The sequence below is a fragment of the Frieseomelitta varia genome, unplaced genomic scaffold (genome assembly GCF_011392965.1).
Source record: "Frieseomelitta varia isolate USP_RPSP 00005682 unplaced genomic scaffold, Fvar_1.2 scaffold_217, whole genome shotgun sequence".
Lineage (NCBI taxonomy): Eukaryota > Metazoa > Arthropoda > Insecta > Hymenoptera > Apidae > Frieseomelitta > Frieseomelitta varia.
This window is the reverse complement of record NW_025109939.1, coordinates 152,965-170,582: the sequence shown is the minus strand read 5'-3', so window position 1 is coordinate 170,582 and position 17,618 is coordinate 152,965. Positions and strand designations below refer to the sequence as shown.

The following is a 17,618-nucleotide window of genomic DNA, read 5'->3' as shown; positions in this document are numbered from 1 at the left end:
ATTTAAGATGCTTATGAATAATGCTTCGGAGATTCAGACACGTTTCTATCGTACGAACAAGAGACAATAATTTGTAACAATTCGCGTATCAGTAATAATATATAGCTATGATTGCGAAATAATTAATTTGAGAATGGATTCAAAATGTTGGTAGGTTGTTATAATTTTTGTAAATCGTATGTTTATATTAGTATGTCAACAATAATTTAAGTTGGGTGTTTTATCATCCAATCGCTCAAATTAATTTGAAAATGGATACAAGATGTCGTTGGGTTGTTATAATTTGTGATATAAGTTGTACATTTTATTATAATAATTGATTAATTCAAATGATCGAATAATCTAGACGTAGATTTAAGGTTCTAACAGCTCGAAAATTCAGGCAAAATAGCTAATATATCGTGTGTTATCATGAAGTAACTAATTGATTAAAATAATCAATAGTCCAGGAACAGATTTAAGGCTTACTCGTGTACCAAATTCCGCGCTCAGGCACGCTTTTATTCAACATATTGCCGCAAGATGAAACAATTTTCATATTCGGGAGAAACATGGTCGAAACATCCAAAACGGAGGAAATTACTGCCTGATCTCAATAGGAAGTAGCATCAATAGAATATCGACGATCGAACAGGCGAACCTTCCCCGATCATTTCAATCGCGCGATATACATTCGACACAATCGAATTACCAACCAACTTACGTTTTGCAATCGTATTTTCATAAACGTCGATATCATCTCTGCCCCCTCGTTCGATATACGAAGGTCTGCCGACTGTTGCCGAGTAATTTCACGCATTCGATGAAACGCACACACACTCGATGCCCCCACCTCCCTCCCCCTGTTTAAGTCGAGTAATCATATTCTCGCGAGTATCCTCGAAATTAACGATTCCCACGATAGGGTAGCCGGGCGAAGGTTGCGCGCCGCGAAGAATATTACCGCGTTATTTATCGCGGTTATAAAAGGATATTTCCGCGAGATTGAAGCCGTCGTTGGTTCGAGTTCCGCAATTAACGGCGAGAAAAGGGAATGATGGAAACAGAGGTGGGCGGGTGTAGAAATACGGCGTGACCCGGACTGTCAGCTACAAAGCGGCCAACATTGCAAGGAGCAACCACTATTATTGCGTGGCCGTGTATCTCTCGGGTGTGAACTTGATAACAGCAATTAGGACGTGAATAGTTATTGTTCGGCCCCGATTGATTTTTTTTTCTCTCTCTCTCTCTCCATTGTTTCCTTTTCCCCTTACTTCGCTGAAATTTACGAAATTTCGCGCAAAAGAGCGGAAAGAGAGAGAGAGAGAAGTTGCTGAAACGACGTTAACGAGCGTCGAAAAACGTAGAACAATCCATCGATGACGACGATAAACAACGTAACGCGTGTCCCGTGTCCTGTTGTTTCAGACTTTAGGCGAGTCACGAAGAATGAACATCGTGCGGCGAAATACGCGTGGAAAAATCGAAGAAACGGAAGCCGGTGAGGCTTGCCGCTTGGACGAGGTTATACATTAACGATGGACAACTGCGAAACGGGAACAGATGCACCAGCACGAGTTGTCAGACGTTCGCAGAGCATGAAGAGGAGAAGATTCGCCTGACTTCGTAGACACGTTCGGTGCCAGTTTGGAGGATGGAGGAGTCCTCACCAAGGATTCGTTCCTATCTGGAATGCTGGGACGTAAGTACAGATTCTTTCTAATTTAAATGATCGTGCAACTAAAACGTAAAGAATATATATAGTTGAACAATTACTAACTAAATTGAAATAATCAGGATAATATTTCCTTCAATACCTTCCACAAATAATTTTTTTTTTTTTGATAGTTATACATTAATATAACCCTGCATCGAATCAACTAGATTTTAATCCACTTTATTCGATTAAAATAATCAAAATAAGATCGATGTCGATTATTTCTCTGACGCTGAGTCTCAAATTCAGTTCAATTGAAATGATCGGCACAGAAATCAACCATTAGTTCAATTAAAATAATTAAACTTGATTTAATATTTTGTCAGTCGCAGTAAATGTCTCTCTTTTCTTTCTTTTCTCTCGTCACAAACAAATACGTGTGCAAGTCAGTGAAACGTGTTCGACGTGTGAGATCGGCGAACACATATTTTCGAGCGAAGGTTCAAACGACGGACAAAGAATCACGGAATCAAGGGTGAAAGAAGAAAAAACGTTTCGTAGCTGCCCATGAAAGAATCCAATTGTCAGGATTTCAGATTTCCGATTTAAATTCGGATTATGGAAATTAAGCGCGTGCTAGGAGAGCACGAAGGATTTCCGCCCGAATAATCGTTCAGGATGCAAGCGGTTCTTTGAGCCAACCTCCTCGGCGCTACGCGACACTCGTACAACCCTCACGGACACCATTGTTCCTTAGCTCTTCGCTGGTCTCGCTTTAAAATTGCATCGCTTCGCAGACGGTACGAAATGTACCATTGAATTCTCTTTTCTTGTTTGTCTCGAGGATCCGAGTGTTTCGTTCTCATTATAACGCCGTCTGGCTTACGGGATATTTTCTTTCTTTCACGCAGGATAAAGTGCAGGTTTTTAATCGTTTGTTTTGTACACAATCGTTTCTTTTCTCTTTAAATAATAATTATTTATATATATAAGAGATGTATATATATATTCAACATATTAATAATTTTGTTGTGACAATGATGTATGGACTATATATATAAATAATTATTTATATATATATATATTTAACATATTAATAATTTTGTTGTGACAATGATGTAGGGACTATCGTCTGTATCGAAACCATCATTTTATAATTTATAGTTTCGTATAATTTCTTTCTTCCTTATTCCGGACGAGTGGGAAAGAAATTTTTGTCATAACAATTTTTATTGATTTTTCGTTTTATTTCCTTCGTCGTACAGCTGTTTATTTTCTGTAGTTTCTTCGACCTTTCTAATGGTAGTTTTTACAGGTTCCTTGACAGAGTAATTTATGTTAATGCTGGAACAAGGCTCTCGGCAGTTTCACATTAACAGCGAATCAATATACGCGCTCTTACCATTAATTATTGTATTCTTAGTAACTCGTCGTAATTAAACTAGCGTCTTTCGTTATTATATATATGTCGTGGAGAGCCATTAGTCATTAGAAGTCAGCTTTCTCGAGACTGAGTTTCAAGTAAAAAAAAATTCCAAAGTTCTTCACGACGACAATATTAATTAATCTCGACACTCTGGAAAATAAATTGCACTTCGTCTAATATACTGGCTAAACATTTCCGCGATGAGGCATCATGTTCCATAAAATTTACTTATTAATTAAAAAATTAGTATTAGAGTCAACACGGTGATTTAAAAAAAAAAAAAAACAGAAAAAAAGAATTTGTCAATTACAGAATCAGCTAGTGACCCGATATATCTACGATTAGAATAATGTCATCGAACTTGTTAACGGTGCACATTAAATTCGAATTAATTGCAAAATCAGCAATCGATCGGACGTGTCTGCAATTAAAAAAAGAAAATGCAAAATTTATTACCAGCCGCACCTACACGTGACATTAAATTCGAATCAATTACCAACTACCAGAACCAATCTAGTCTACAATTAGAAAAGTAATTTCAAACACACGTCAGTTGCAAACGTACACGTATAACACGCAGCGGAGTAACACATTTCCATCTATAAACTACACCGCCTAAACTTCCACCCATAAAAGCGGATGGAACACGCGCGAAACTAGTTCGATCGTAACACCACGTCCGACACACAATAAACGAGGAAATATTCGGGAGAAAGGCTGATGACGCAAGCCATTGGATCGGGTTCATCGAAGCGCGAAACGCGAGCAAGAATTCGACGACGTCGAGCCGCTACATCAGCTCTTGACATTTCGTCGCATCGTTCAAGATTTTCAGGATTTTCATTCGAATCTCGGACGGTTGGAGGGGGATAGGAGGGATATCGAGCTGATGTTCTTGAGAGAGGACGCGGCTCGAGGGGAAATCGATGGCCACAGACGCCGCCGTCGTCGGCTAGGAGAGCTGGAATCCATCTCGAAAATGAAATTTCGTTGAACGTGAGCCTCCTTCTCCGAGTTTTAATCGATTCCAAATGCGAGATTCCAAATGTACCACCGAGCGGCAAGGCAAACATTTGAACGAACCGAGTTGGCCAAGGATTTGATTCAGTCGCGAGACATCGTAACCTTAACCGAGGGGAAGGGAACGACTTTAATGCGAACGCCAATTAACACAGTTGGCCGAACGAGATCTGGGCCTTTGTTCGACGCGGAATCTTCCTACGAAAACGATCTCCTTTTCGAGCTAATTGTAACCCCTCGCCTAATGGGTTCTAAGTGAGAGGGATTAATTAACGAGAGAGGAGAGGATTGAATGTAAATCTTTGAACACGGGAACTTCTTCGTCTTATTTACGTTCGAACTGATTGAAGTCTCTGTTCGAAGCAGAGAAGGTTCGTTCTCTTTTCTTTCTTTCTTTCTCTTGTTTCTTTTCATTTCTTTCTGTTTGGTTTAGGAGGGAAACTTGACGAATTATTGCGCGCCCTTTTTCGTTTAGTTTTAGTAATTGCGAAGGAAAACTTCGTTAGATGTTAGAGGAAGTTTTTTTCGAGGATTTTCACGGTGTTGTAATGATTTGTTTGTGTATCTTTTGATCGAGAGAGGGAGTTCCCTTCTTTCGCTGTGTTTTTTCTCTCGTTGTAAAAATACCGAGCACAAATGAAGTGAAACATCGATAAAAGAATAATGAATAATTAAAGTCGTTAGCAAGCCGGATCAGTGTGTGCGTGTATATACGATGCTCTTGATAACTAACCAAGTGTTAAACATTGAAAATTAATTCTACTAATTAAAGCAACGGCAGAAGGAATAATAAGTATCGATAAAAGTGAACAATTGTGACAAGTACTGGATAGACGTACAAAACGAAGTTACACTATAGACGTGAAACAAATTTTTAAAACGCGTTTCTGCTACAATTTCCTTCGCTTCGAGGAGTGGAAAATACGTGACAATTGAATTAAAAATTGGCACGATTTCAACGGTGTATCAATAACACGTGACAGTGTAACGAAATGTTTAAAAATATAACGTGTTATTAAATCTGAATTTTCGTAAAAGTTGAAGTAAAAGAAAATCACGCACGGCAATAATATCGCTAGTTAAATTAATTTTTCAACAACAAAGGAAAAAAGCCAGTTCAGGGAAACCCATTGAAATTCTAGATTTAAGAGAGAAAAAAGAAAGAAATAAAAGGAAAGGCAGCTTGTATAAACGAACAGAAAGTAAAAGATATTTTACTAATTTGTTGAAATGATGTACACAGAGACGTAAGGAAGAGAAAATGTCCAAGAGATCCTGTTAAATGGAATTTAAAGGCAAGGTACGCAGTTCCAAGTAATTAAATCGACAAACAGTGATTGATTAGTGATACACATTTGCTTTCGATAGCTTTTCAATGCTTTTTCGATTAAAAACTAAACATTTTCGGTCGATTAAGAATGAAATAAAAATGCAAATATTGGGAATTAATTATGTATATATATATTAATTATGTATTTATAATATATATATGTAAATATTCAATCAATTCTCAATGTCATACATCAATATCAGTGTCACGAATTTGTGATTTATTACAGTCTACTAACAATTTCAAGACACTTCGTCGAACGTTTATTGCAATTTTATTGGAACGCGGGTCACCTCCGTTGGAAATGCGCATCATTTTTCCGAGGAATCAATTCCGAGTATGCTCACGAGAAGGTCAACTGCGGATATTAAATAAATTTCTACCCATTATTATTTTACGGTTTGTTTTATATATCTTTTTTAACGTCATTCAAATTTGTGTTGCAGTTGCTTGATAGAAATACAATACGTTTCGAAGAACGTTCAATATTCTATAATTTTGTCATTTACAAACTGTTGACAAGATTAGAGAATAATTTGTAATGAAGAAAAATAATCTTATGTAATCTTATGTTATGAATTTGTTGCAAGAAGTGTGTATTTTAAATTATTTATGATGTTACTTAAAAGTTTGAAATCAAAACAATTTCCGAGTTAAATTTGTGCATCCGCAGTAATATTTATATTACTCAAAAATTCACGCTTTCACGCAGTGCGCATATACTTCATCACGTTACACGCGAGAACACACAGTCGCATTAATAAAAAAACGTTGCAACTCCGCTGGTGTCCTAAATACATATTCTGCGAAATTTTTGAGAAAATAAATCCTCATCTCGCGGACTTTAAACGGTATTATGATATAAATCTCGACTCAGGATACTTTGATATTCATTTGTAAATTATAATTTACCACCTTGCATTTTGTTCCACCTATTTTTTATTTTCTCCCAATTATTTTAAAATTCCGCTGAAAAATTGCCACGAAATATTACAGGGAAACGGCTCGTTCGACGAAAGGAACGTTTTAACAAATTACGAGATGGACACGAACTCTTGCACTAATATTGTCTACTTTTTTAATTGCTCGGTGCAAATTCTGTTGAAAAATTTAGTAAATCTAAAGAGACGAGAGAAACGCCACGCGCGGGGAAATAAACACAGGAGCACGATGGCGTAATCTGAAGGAGAAATGACACAATTTGGATATAATAGCGCGGCGTGGCGGGCGTACATCATCCGCCATAAATCATCCGCGTTGCATTTGACACGTGTGTCCTACAATGCGATATCCAGCTGTTATCTGTTTGTGTAACGTTCAAGACGCCGCGAAAATTAGATGATGCACGACAGATCGAAACGTCGAAGCAATTTGTTGGCGTTGATTTCCCAATGGTCATTACCATTCTCGCTGGCCCCTCTTCACGGGGCAGAGAAACTTCTCGCAATTCTATGATTTAACTCACCCGGTCGTTCGTTTACGTGGCATCGTTACATCGTTTGCACGCGCATACGCTTCGTGTCACGAGTCATCGGGGAAGCTATCACTGCTAAGAGAAAATTTTGAAAATTTCATGATCCTTCGCCTTGACACGGTACAGTGATTCTCAGCCAGAGTTGCAAAGAAATCCCCTAAGGGTGGGTCTTGATGATCGATAAAACATAAGGTGTTAGGGAAGTCGAAGGCGAAGAATAAAATTTGAAGATGCTTGGAGGGAGATGCAGGATTTTCGTAGTTGACACGAGTTAAAAGAAAGATGCGTGGAATTCGCCTAGTGCTAGGAGATCTGACCTAATTCGACGCTTAACGATATTACAATTCCCTCCACCGTCGTCAAGCTAAGTACTTGCTCGCTTTTTAGCGTGTCGCGCCTCGTTATTTCCTTTGATTATTTATACGACACTTTAAGTGCATTTTCAGTCGGATACGTTCGCTGATTTGTGGTCTGGTAATACGTGTGTGGTATTATCATACGTAAAGTATGATAGTTTTACGAAAATCATTTCTAGATGTACCTTAACAACTCGTTCTTCGAGAGATTCGTTATTTCATAAAATCGAGGAAGTTTGAAACTGAAGATTTTCTTCCGATCTAAATAAAAAATGATAAATTTTTTTTTTTATAGAATATTGGAATTTTCTAACATTCTGTTATTCGAGTGTGAAATTAAAACTTCCATCGCAATTTTATACGATTCAAAAGCTTTCGTATGATATAACGAAAATTTCCCTGTAATTCTTCGTAACCTTAAAATATTGAATTACTAAATTTCGGGCGAACTGCGTAAATATAAAATTCCTAGTACGAAACCGTCGTATCTTTCCAATATTAAAACATTTACTCATATACTTAGTACGAAACGATATCAAACTTAATCGAAATCCAAATTATCCAAGCGACGGTGTACAAAATTTTATGAGAAAAAAATTTAACCCGACGTAAACCACTGGCCTTACCGTAACCTTCGCCGAGCGTTTATATAAATTTGATTCGTATCTTTCATCGACGAACCGTCGAACGTCCGACAATTGGAGAAAGAATTCAAAGAACCGTTTCTATAGCGGCAGCGCGGCAAAGGGTGGCTGAATGGAAATAAAAGAATTCGATGTTGCCCTTTGTAGCAGAACGAAGACAAGTACTCGGTGGCGAACAGCCAAGCACCGTTGCAGGCCGGCGAGGAGGAACACCCGGAACGTGGCACATGGACGGGGAAATTCGACTTTCTGCTGTCTCTCCTGGGCTACAGCGTCGGTCTTGGCAATGTCTGGCGATTTCCGTACCTATGCTACTCGAACGGGGGCGGCGCTTTTCTAATACCGTTCACGGTGATGCTCATTATCGCCGGGCTGCCCCTCATGTTCATGGAGCTTTCCTTAGGTAAGCAACAGTGATCCTTTAGTTGTCACATTGCTACCATACACACACGAGCGTTACACCATGTTGACGCAATAGATTTGCCGAACTAATCGTTGGACTAATTAGAGAGATTGGGAAGTGGTTTCTCACGCATTTACAGGAAAATTTCGAAACGCGAAAATGTAACACGCGAAAATGTACGTGAAATATATTATTGGACTTGCAGCTGGATTTTAGTACGAATTTATTTTCTATTTTTGAGAATACAACTCGAGAAGTTGCTTTACTTTTTACTAAATGTTATGAAAGAATCAGTAGTAAGTATTGCATAAATAAATGGAAGTTAAATCTCGTTGTTGCGTCCTCAAAAATATGTTTATACAGTTACATTTCAAATGGCGTCATAATTCGGAATCTGATGATTTAATTAGATTATATGACTGCGCAGTTGGAAATTTAATGCAAAGAATCATCCGTCATTGTACCGGTCATTATTGAAAGTGGTCATTGAAATACTAAAGGTGCATAATAATTGACAAGTGTAAATCGTTAATACAAAGAATACACACGGATGTAAAAGAGCAAATAAACGATTTAAATAAATTGATAAATTAATAAATCATCAAATTTGTCTACAAAGTATCATGTAGTATGTATGAATTAATAAACAAATTACACTGCTTTTACATTTTACGAGACGAAACGGAGGAATGTCTGTTTATTTCCGCTTTCAGATACGATCGTGTATAATTCCGTCGAATTCCAAAATAAATGACGAGATAATAAACCTAAATAAACCAATAAAGTAAATTGCAGTAGCGTACTAGCCTCATACATTCTATGAAATATGAAACGAAACGGCGGTAGAGTTGTTATTTCCGCTTCGAATCCGATCAAAGAAATATAGACTTGAAACGAGACACGCGAACGTCCCTCGTGTTTCGTGTTCGGAAGATGAACGGATATTTCAGTCTCGCGAAGATTAATAAAAAGGATCGGGTAGCTCTGTTTCAAACCCGTTTGTCCCCTATATAATTCATCAATTCAAGATTCCCGGTAAGCAATTGTGCCTTGGAACAACTATATCGACGAGTCCTATGTCGGTCGAAACTCGCCAAGTTGAAACATTTCAAGAGGAGCGACTAGCTGTTCCTTTCTGTCAGAAAAATGACACGTGAGAAGGAGGAGATGCGGAAAGAAAAGTAACAGAAATCGAATCGAAAATATTAATATTTATTAAACATTACAAGAAGATGGACTGGGAACATTGCGGAATTTCATTATTACGACGGCGACGGATAAAAGTCGCGATGTTTTAATACTAAATTTATGAAATCTGTCAGAACGACTAGTGTCAGATATTCTCTTCATTTTTCAAGTCTGCTTTCGTTATAAGATAAAAATATAATATTATTTTAAAGTCGGTAGAATGCTTTGGAAATATTCTACGCAACTGTCTTCTTTTTTTTTTTTAGTATTTACAATTAATTACCGTTTCATTTAAAAAAGACTTTGTTACTCTGAATTTTTTCTCCACAATTTCTTCGTTATTGTCTATTTAACTTAATTAGTATATCCTCAAACTTCCGAAAGATATTTACAAAATTCACAAATTAAAGGGAGATAGCATCGTAAATTGCACATACGTGTCACTTCTAAAATCTAGCGAGCATCATTTGACCAAATGTCTCATCGAAATAAACCTGATAAATACCTCATTCGTAAAATCGGCAAAAAAAATCAATATATTGATGTTGTTTCACGCTTTTGCAAACAATGTTTTTTTTTTACACGGATCAACATTCAATTATAAATGCTACACCCACGTGTGTGTAAATGTCGTCACGCGCGCAAATGAAATTGCACTGCACGATCTCTGTCTCGTTCGTGAACGCAGGGGGGTTGAAATCACGCAGGAAATAGACTTTAGCTACGTGGTAAGAATGCAAACTTCATATTCTTATCGTCGTCGGTGTGCGCAAGGTCAGCTCATGTCCACGCTTGTTGATTTACCGAAATAGAACGATCAATGAACGATTGTTCCTCGTTACCAGGCTTACGTAACGTTATTTTTAGGCGAACCAGTGAACCGTTCGTGATATCGACCCCTGTCCAGCGATTCGATATTCCCCCGTGTAAATTGCAGATGCACCGCCAGGCTTGGCACAGATGACTTATCGATCCGTTTCTTCAGCTGTTTCTTTCTTTCTCTCTCTTTTTTTTTCTTCTTCTGCTTCTTCCTTTCGCTTTTGCAATATTCTCTCCCCCAGGGCAGTACGCGAGCCTTGGCCCAGTGGCGGCGTACAAACGTTTCTGCCCCCTCCTGCGTGGCTTGGGATACGGAATGGTGTTGGTCAGCTCGGTGGTGATGCTCTATTACAACTTGATCATCGCCTGGACCCTTTATTACATCTTCGTCTCCGTGGCCGGTGAGTTTTCATTTCGTAATTGGTATTGCTGGACTGTTGGCGATAGTTTCGAGTTAAATTAACGAGCTGTGGAATTTTTAATTTAGCTTGAATCTCTATATTATGGGAAACACGAGGCATGAAATAAAATCAAATATTTTAAGTTCAATTAATTAAGTAATTATTGTGGTTACGTATGTACCGACTATATTGTTTGAGGGTTAACTATGGATTTTATCCATATTACACGATACATCCTCGTTCAAAAATTTTACAGTTGTCTTGTAACTGGAAATAATTAAAATAATACTCGACGATCGAAACGCTTGACAAACTTAAATGTATTTATCAATGCCTGTTGATATTTATTAAAATTAAAATTAGAATATAATCTTTACGCACAAAGATAGATAATTTTATTGTTTACAATAAGTTAAATATCAAATGCATGCTATAATAATAAATTAAGTATTAAATATACAATAAATAAATATTAAATTATTATTAAAATATTATAAATATTAAAATTTAAAAGTAAAAAATTGTCCTTAGACTTTGAACGGGAGTGTATATCCCTATATGTGTGCTCGTTTTATTTCTTTCTTTCTTTTCTTTTTCTCGTTTAACTGCCACACACGTTAATCGCCACAAGTGCTATCCAGAAACCAACGTCGCATACATGTCTATAACGGAGATTATTATACTCCCATTTGGAGCTTTGCTTATGGTTTTTTTCTTAAAAGGCGTTCGCATCCGAAAAGTTTTGTAAACGCGAACACGCGATACCACGATGCGAGAATTATTGATCTGTCTGAGTGTAGGTTACTATGTTTCAAGTGTCGACGAGTATCTGGGTTGTGAGTTTTGTTTTTTTCTTTTTTTTTTTTTTTCTTCTTGCATTGCATCGAGAATTAAATATATAGCGAGGGGGAGGATGAAGAGGGAGATGAAACACTTTGGTGGTATTCTAAACCTGGGGTAATGGAGAGAGGTTTCGTTTCAGTGAAACGGGGATGTTGTGTAACAGGTCAATCGTGTAATAAAGAAATCTGGTTGTCGTTTGGAGAGTACGATAAAAACAATGGTATGATAGTAAAGAGCATTCGAGCACGATAATCTCCTTTTACGTGATACAAATTCTTCTATTTATATTCTCAAATATTCTAAAGCTAAACGCATTATTTTGCTGGTAGTTATACATCAATAATTCAAACTTAAAATATTTTATTGAACTTGAATGCGAATCGATTCATAAATATAGTTCAGAGTCGAAGAAACGTTGTCAAACATACAGAGACAAATATTGTAACGGAGAATTATTAACATCGGTGTGTGCAGGGGCAGGTAAACTGCCATGGAGCAAGTGCGAGCCACCATGGAGTACGGAAGACTGCTTCATGCCAGAAGCTGCCGAGGCCTGCGTGTCTCAAAACATGAGCTACTTCAAAGGGAAATGCTTAAATTCCACTCAGATGGCCTCCATGGGCCTGACTATCGAAAATATCACTAGTGCCATTAGAAGACCACCGGCTGAGGAATATTTTAAGTAAGAACAACGTGTCGTTTAATATATTCTCATATTATCATGTAACTCGTGGACTTTGTAGTAATTGAAGTACGTTATGCCTAATATATGATGTCAATCATGTGCACGCAGCAATCACGTGTTGGGGATGAGCAGTGGTATCGAGGAGACAGGTTCGATTCGACCCTCGATGGCAGCGAACCTTCTGCTAGCATGGATCATCGTCTTCCTCTGTCTGAGCAAAGGTGTACAAAGCTCGGGGAAGGTTGTCTATTTCACTGCTCTCTTCCCATACGTCGTTCTGGTAAGCGTGATTCTCGCCGACGCTTTTCCATTTCACTTTCGAATCCCCCGATCTATTTTTATTATTCCTATTTCTCAACACTTCAAAAAGCAATTTACATCATACTTACATTTGCAAAGATCGAAATCGGTCTAACTGAAATTAATTCTTCACTTTACAATAAGAAATAATCTGATTAACAGGAATGGATTAATATCAATGTGCAACTCATTGCCAATGAAATTACTCAGAAAAATTTTCTCCCAGTCCATTCTCGTCCCAAGAGCTCGCAATTCCTTCGTCGATTCGAACAAACGTGGAAAGGAGAGTCGAGCAAACGATTTTCTGCGTTCTTTTTTTTTTTTTTTTTTTGTTCGTAGATCGCTCTTTTCATTCGGGGAATTTTACTTCCCGGCGCCAACGAGGGCATTCTCTTTTATCTAACGCCCGATTGGAAAAGGCTAATGTCCGCGAAAGTGTGGGGCGACGCCGCGGTGCAGATCTTCTTCGCCTTGAGCCCTGCTTGGGGCGGTCTGATAACGCTCAGCTCCTACAACAAATTCACCAACAATTGCTACAAGGACTCGTTGATCGTCGCCGTCAGCAATATCGGCACTTCCTTTTTCGCTGGCTTCGTCATTTTCTCTGTGATCGGTTTCCTCGCCCACGAGCTCGACGTCCCTGTTGCGTCTGTCGTCGACCAGGGTGCTGGATTAGCGTTCATTGTTTATCCTGAGGTACGTGGATTGAAAATTATTATTAGTACAATTAATAACGCACCACGGTTTCTACTAATAACATTTGCACAGTTTAATAATTTTTCAATTAAATTCACTAAGAGAAATAAATTGTAGAAATTATTTTATTTTGTTCTTAAATTATTTTATTTTGTTCTTTATACATATATTGAAGTTATTATACAAGAGTTTTAGGATTTTATTCTCAATGAGGATACTTTCTCTGCGTTAGTTTATTTTGTTATCTCATCTTTCAGTCTATCGTTGCATTTTGCGTTAAATGTGTTCCTTCATCTAAAATTTAGTATGCAATATTTTAACCTTCAATGTTACACTATTTAAGAAAATAAATATTAAAAAAAAAAATAGGTAGTAGCTCGTTTACCAGTTGCACCAGTCTGGTCGCTGCTCTTCTTCGTGATGTTGCTTACCTTGGGCCTCGATTCTCAATTTGCTCTGATGGAAACCGTCACCACAGCGATTCTCGATGCCTTTCCAGCACTGAGAAATTATAAATTATGGGTTGTCCTGGCGGCAGCCGTGTTCGGTTACGCCGGCGGTATCGTTTTCACTACCAACGTAAGTTCACAAGCATTTCCATTTTATTACATACAAACATTTAGAATATGTTAATACAATCTTTAAAAAAAACCTCGAAATAATTATTTTTACAAATATATTCCACATATTATATCTTCTTTACCCAAATGAATGGATTTTCAACGTATAAATTACATTTAAGAGCCAATCACGAAGAGATTTCATTCGATGAAAATATCATTTCTTTCGCTGTACTTCGCAGGCTGGCATGTACTGGCTGCAACTGATGGACAAATACGCGGCGAATTGGTCGGTGTTATTAATCGCTATAGGCGAGTGTATCTTGGTCGCGTGGATCTACGGTGCGGATCGATTTCTCGACGACGTACAGCAGATGATCGGACCTCGCAGTCGTCTCTGGAGATTCTTCTGGACCTGGATGTGGAAAGTGATTACGCCAGCGACGCTCTTTTTCATTCTGTTCTTTAATTGGGTCGAGTACGAGCCGCTTAAATACGGTGGCTACGTTTATCCGAAATGGGCGGATATTGTTGGATGGGTTGTCGGTATAATACCAGTTCTGGTCATCGTTGGCTTGGCTCTCGTAAGTAAAATTTAAATTCCTCGACGAATTTTTCCACCACGTGAAATATACGTCGTTCGTGAGAGTAATTTCGGAACACGGTTAACATTTAAAGTATTCGGCCTCTTGAAATCGAAGGAATTGAATGGAGAGTATCAGGATTGGTGTTTACAATAGAATGTCGATTATTGGATTATTGATTATTGGGCACGCCGATTATAAGAGTCCTTGCATAGGCAGAACTTCTTTCAGCTCTCCAGTGTTTTGTCATGTATAATTGTAATGTAGAAACAGTTTTATTAGTATGACAAAGCACTTGGGTGCTTCGTGTCAGTCGTGATTCATTGAACTAACGTTTTTTTACTTGCTGCAGTTGTATTTTATGACATGTTGTGCAGATAGTATTTATATAATATAACGAAATTTATTAATTGTTGCAATAAAAATAAATTTGATAAATTTGAATTATAATGATTTAGAGATGATATTTCTCTAAATCTCTACGTATACAATTCACATATATTTTTGTACGACCATTTACCTTTACACTCATTCAACATTATAAACTTTCTTTCTTTGTTCCTCTATCTTCACTTTCCATCATTCTGGTCTGCATTCAATATACAAATTTTCAATTCAATATACAAATCTTAACACTTTCTATTTTTTTATTTACTATTTACTTACTATTTTTTTATACGTAGTCATATTGTCATATGATCGCATTATTATTACAACGGCTCGATCGCCATTTGCTAACAAATGCGCAGTTACAATACACTAACAAATAAAATATCGATATCTCAATTAATTAGAAAGAAGCAATAATTAAATTTCCATTTCAAGTTTAAATTCCTCCGATAAAAAAAAGCAAGTTTTTATTTGCAGTAGAAGCGACTGATCGACAAAGCATTAATATTTATACTGTATAAAAAAAATAAACTGATCCCCCTCATCAACCTCCAACGTTCTAATATTTTTGTTACCTAGTTCATCAACATTCTCAAAATACCGACCAAATATTTTTGTTAACGCGTCGTTTATTTCAGAGCCAATTGAGGGACCGGCGTCCTCGTTCCGCCTACGACGACGACGACGACGACGACGACGACCTGGACAATCGTCCGTCGTATCAGAGAGCCGGCAGAGGGAGAACGAAGAAGAGCAACGGGAAGAACGTTTGGTGGCGGGCGAAGATGCTTTTACAGCCGACTTCCGATTGGGGTCCTGCGGCCAGGAATGCTTCCACTCCGTCGAGAACGCTCACTCACACGCCGTCACCAGGTAATCAGCGACCTAATCAACCTTTAATCACGTGCAAGTAAATGCCATCATACAAGAAGCGGTGGATGCATGTGGTCGCAAGCGAGATGGAATTTTCATCGGCTTTGGTTGTAATCGGATCGAACTCGGGTTCAAGCTGATAATTATGCCGGAGAATAATGAACGATGATAGACACTCGATAGCATTATGCTCGAGCAAAGGGTTGACGCCGGTGCAAGTGCGAGGAATTACGATATTTTTTTTTTCTCATACGAGATTATCAGATCTGCGCTGGGATTTTCGCCTACGCGTGAGCCGATGTGGTCGATAATCAGATACGTCTGCCTGCCGAGTACTCATTTACGTAGTTGCTGAATACCACGAAAATATGTGTCTCGTATTTTTAAACTGGTGGTATATCAGTCGTTTGACAGCGGGCCATATTGTGATGGAGCGACATGTTTTATAAATGCACGCGCGGATAAATGTCACGAGTTGACTGCGGATCGTGCATTTATGAAGACTGTGAATAAAAATGTCAGAAGTAAAGCGCATTTGTCTATATTTGGGAAATAAAATATCTTTTTATTCGTGTTTTAATTGTTTGACAATAGTCTTGAAGGTATGAATGTGTATAAATATTCGTGATCTAGCCACGAGTAACTGTCATTATATAACTTTATCCTCATCTTTAAAATTCAATAACACTTTCGAGCAAAAGTTTACAAACATTTTTTATAATTGTAACGTATAAAATATTCGGCTTGCAACTGGTACTTCACTGAATCCTAAGAGAAATATCCAAATTAAAAAATCAAAATCACACAAGAAAATTTTATAGAAACATTTTATAGAAATTTTTATGCAATACATTCGTGTATGTACAAGTTAAAAAATTATAATCGTAGGAAATATTTTAAAACAATCTATATAAAAATGATCCACACAGAGATACAAATAGTCGTGAAAGAAATATTTAGAAAACGTACTTACTGATGCTGCAAAATCAGACATTTTATGTGTTACGTTAGGAATTTTCATGAAATGATTTCTACGCAGGACCACCAGGAGGATACAATTCCGTGAGAGACACCATAGTCCTGGTGAACGGTCAGCCAATGATGGTGCAACCATCGAGCACGTCCGGCACCGCTCAGAAACTTCCTGGACCGTCGATCCTCAAGAATTCTAGTAAAACCGATTTGATCACATCGCAACAAGTCTGACACGATGTTCATTTTATCTGTAAAGACGAGTCTGCCCAGAAATCTATTGCCAAAGATACAACACGCCAATAAAAGATAGTTGCATACTCGCAGATAGGTTCGATGACCATCAACGATCGATCGGGTGGCGGTCAATCGAAGAAGAAAAAAAAAAAAAAAAAGAGAAATATATGACAGTTGAACGTTCCAATAGAAGAGAGATATTCCTATGAATTTATTTTTTTAACGAGGAATAATGGGTGTATTTTTTTATATACTCGAACCTCACGACCCTTGTATCTTCTATTCCAATAGAATCTACAGTTTATACGACAGTTGAAATATTCTTATCAATTGTTACAGTATTAATTTTAAATTATCAATTTTATAAATGCGTTCTCTCTCTTTTTTTTATTATTAGATCAAATATTTGATATTCTGTTTTTTTTTTTTTTAGAAAATTTACAATTCCAACGTAGGTTCGTAATAATTAGTTGTTATCATTTGAGATTAAGTAGCAACTGTTTCGTTGTAAGATAGCATGTGTAAACTCGTAATCGGTACAGCGGTTCGCGTGAAACGTGAGGGGAAAAGGATTTGAAAGAAGACTGTTGACGAAGAGATGGCGTGTGAGAAAACTCAGATGAAACACACGCGCTGCGATGTAAAATCGTTAGGAAAAATTACGCTATTCCACTGCTTTCGATTGTACATAAGAACGCAAGGAACACGGTGGGAAATGAATTCAAAAAGAAATCTCACATCTGAGACGAAACAAAAAAAAAAAAAAAAAAAAAAAAAAAAA

At 37.5% G+C, this 17,618-nt stretch overlaps 1 protein-coding gene across 4 annotated transcripts in view; it reads left to right on the top strand.

Annotated features, from left to right (window-relative positions):
• LOC122527432 (sodium- and chloride-dependent glycine transporter 1-like) overlaps positions 1-17,419 on the top strand; it is a 33,554-nt gene extending 16,135 nt beyond the window's left edge. For 2 of the 4 annotated variants that reach the window (XM_043651628.1, XM_043651627.1), the window contains exons 3-12: positions 1,408-1,681; positions 8,034-8,289; positions 10,539-10,697; positions 12,015-12,222; positions 12,334-12,505; positions 12,865-13,221; positions 13,591-13,800; positions 14,024-14,365; positions 15,394-15,628; positions 16,668-17,419. In XM_043651628.1, the coding sequence (XP_043507563.1) occupies positions 1,634-1,681; positions 8,034-8,289; positions 10,539-10,697; positions 12,015-12,222; positions 12,334-12,505; positions 12,865-13,221; positions 13,591-13,800; positions 14,024-14,365; positions 15,394-15,628; positions 16,668-16,834 (2,154 nt within the window). In that variant the 5' untranslated portion in view covers positions 1,408-1,633 and the 3' untranslated portion in view covers positions 16,835-17,419. Of the gene's footprint in view, positions 1-1,407; positions 1,682-5,325; positions 5,383-8,033; positions 8,290-10,538; positions 10,698-12,014; positions 12,223-12,333; positions 12,506-12,864; positions 13,222-13,590; positions 13,801-14,023; positions 14,366-15,393; positions 15,629-16,667 lie in introns of all 4 variants that reach the window. The other 2 variants (XM_043651630.1, XM_043651629.1) reach the window with 2 other exon arrangements.
• Positions 17,420-17,618: the final 199 nt, after the last annotated feature.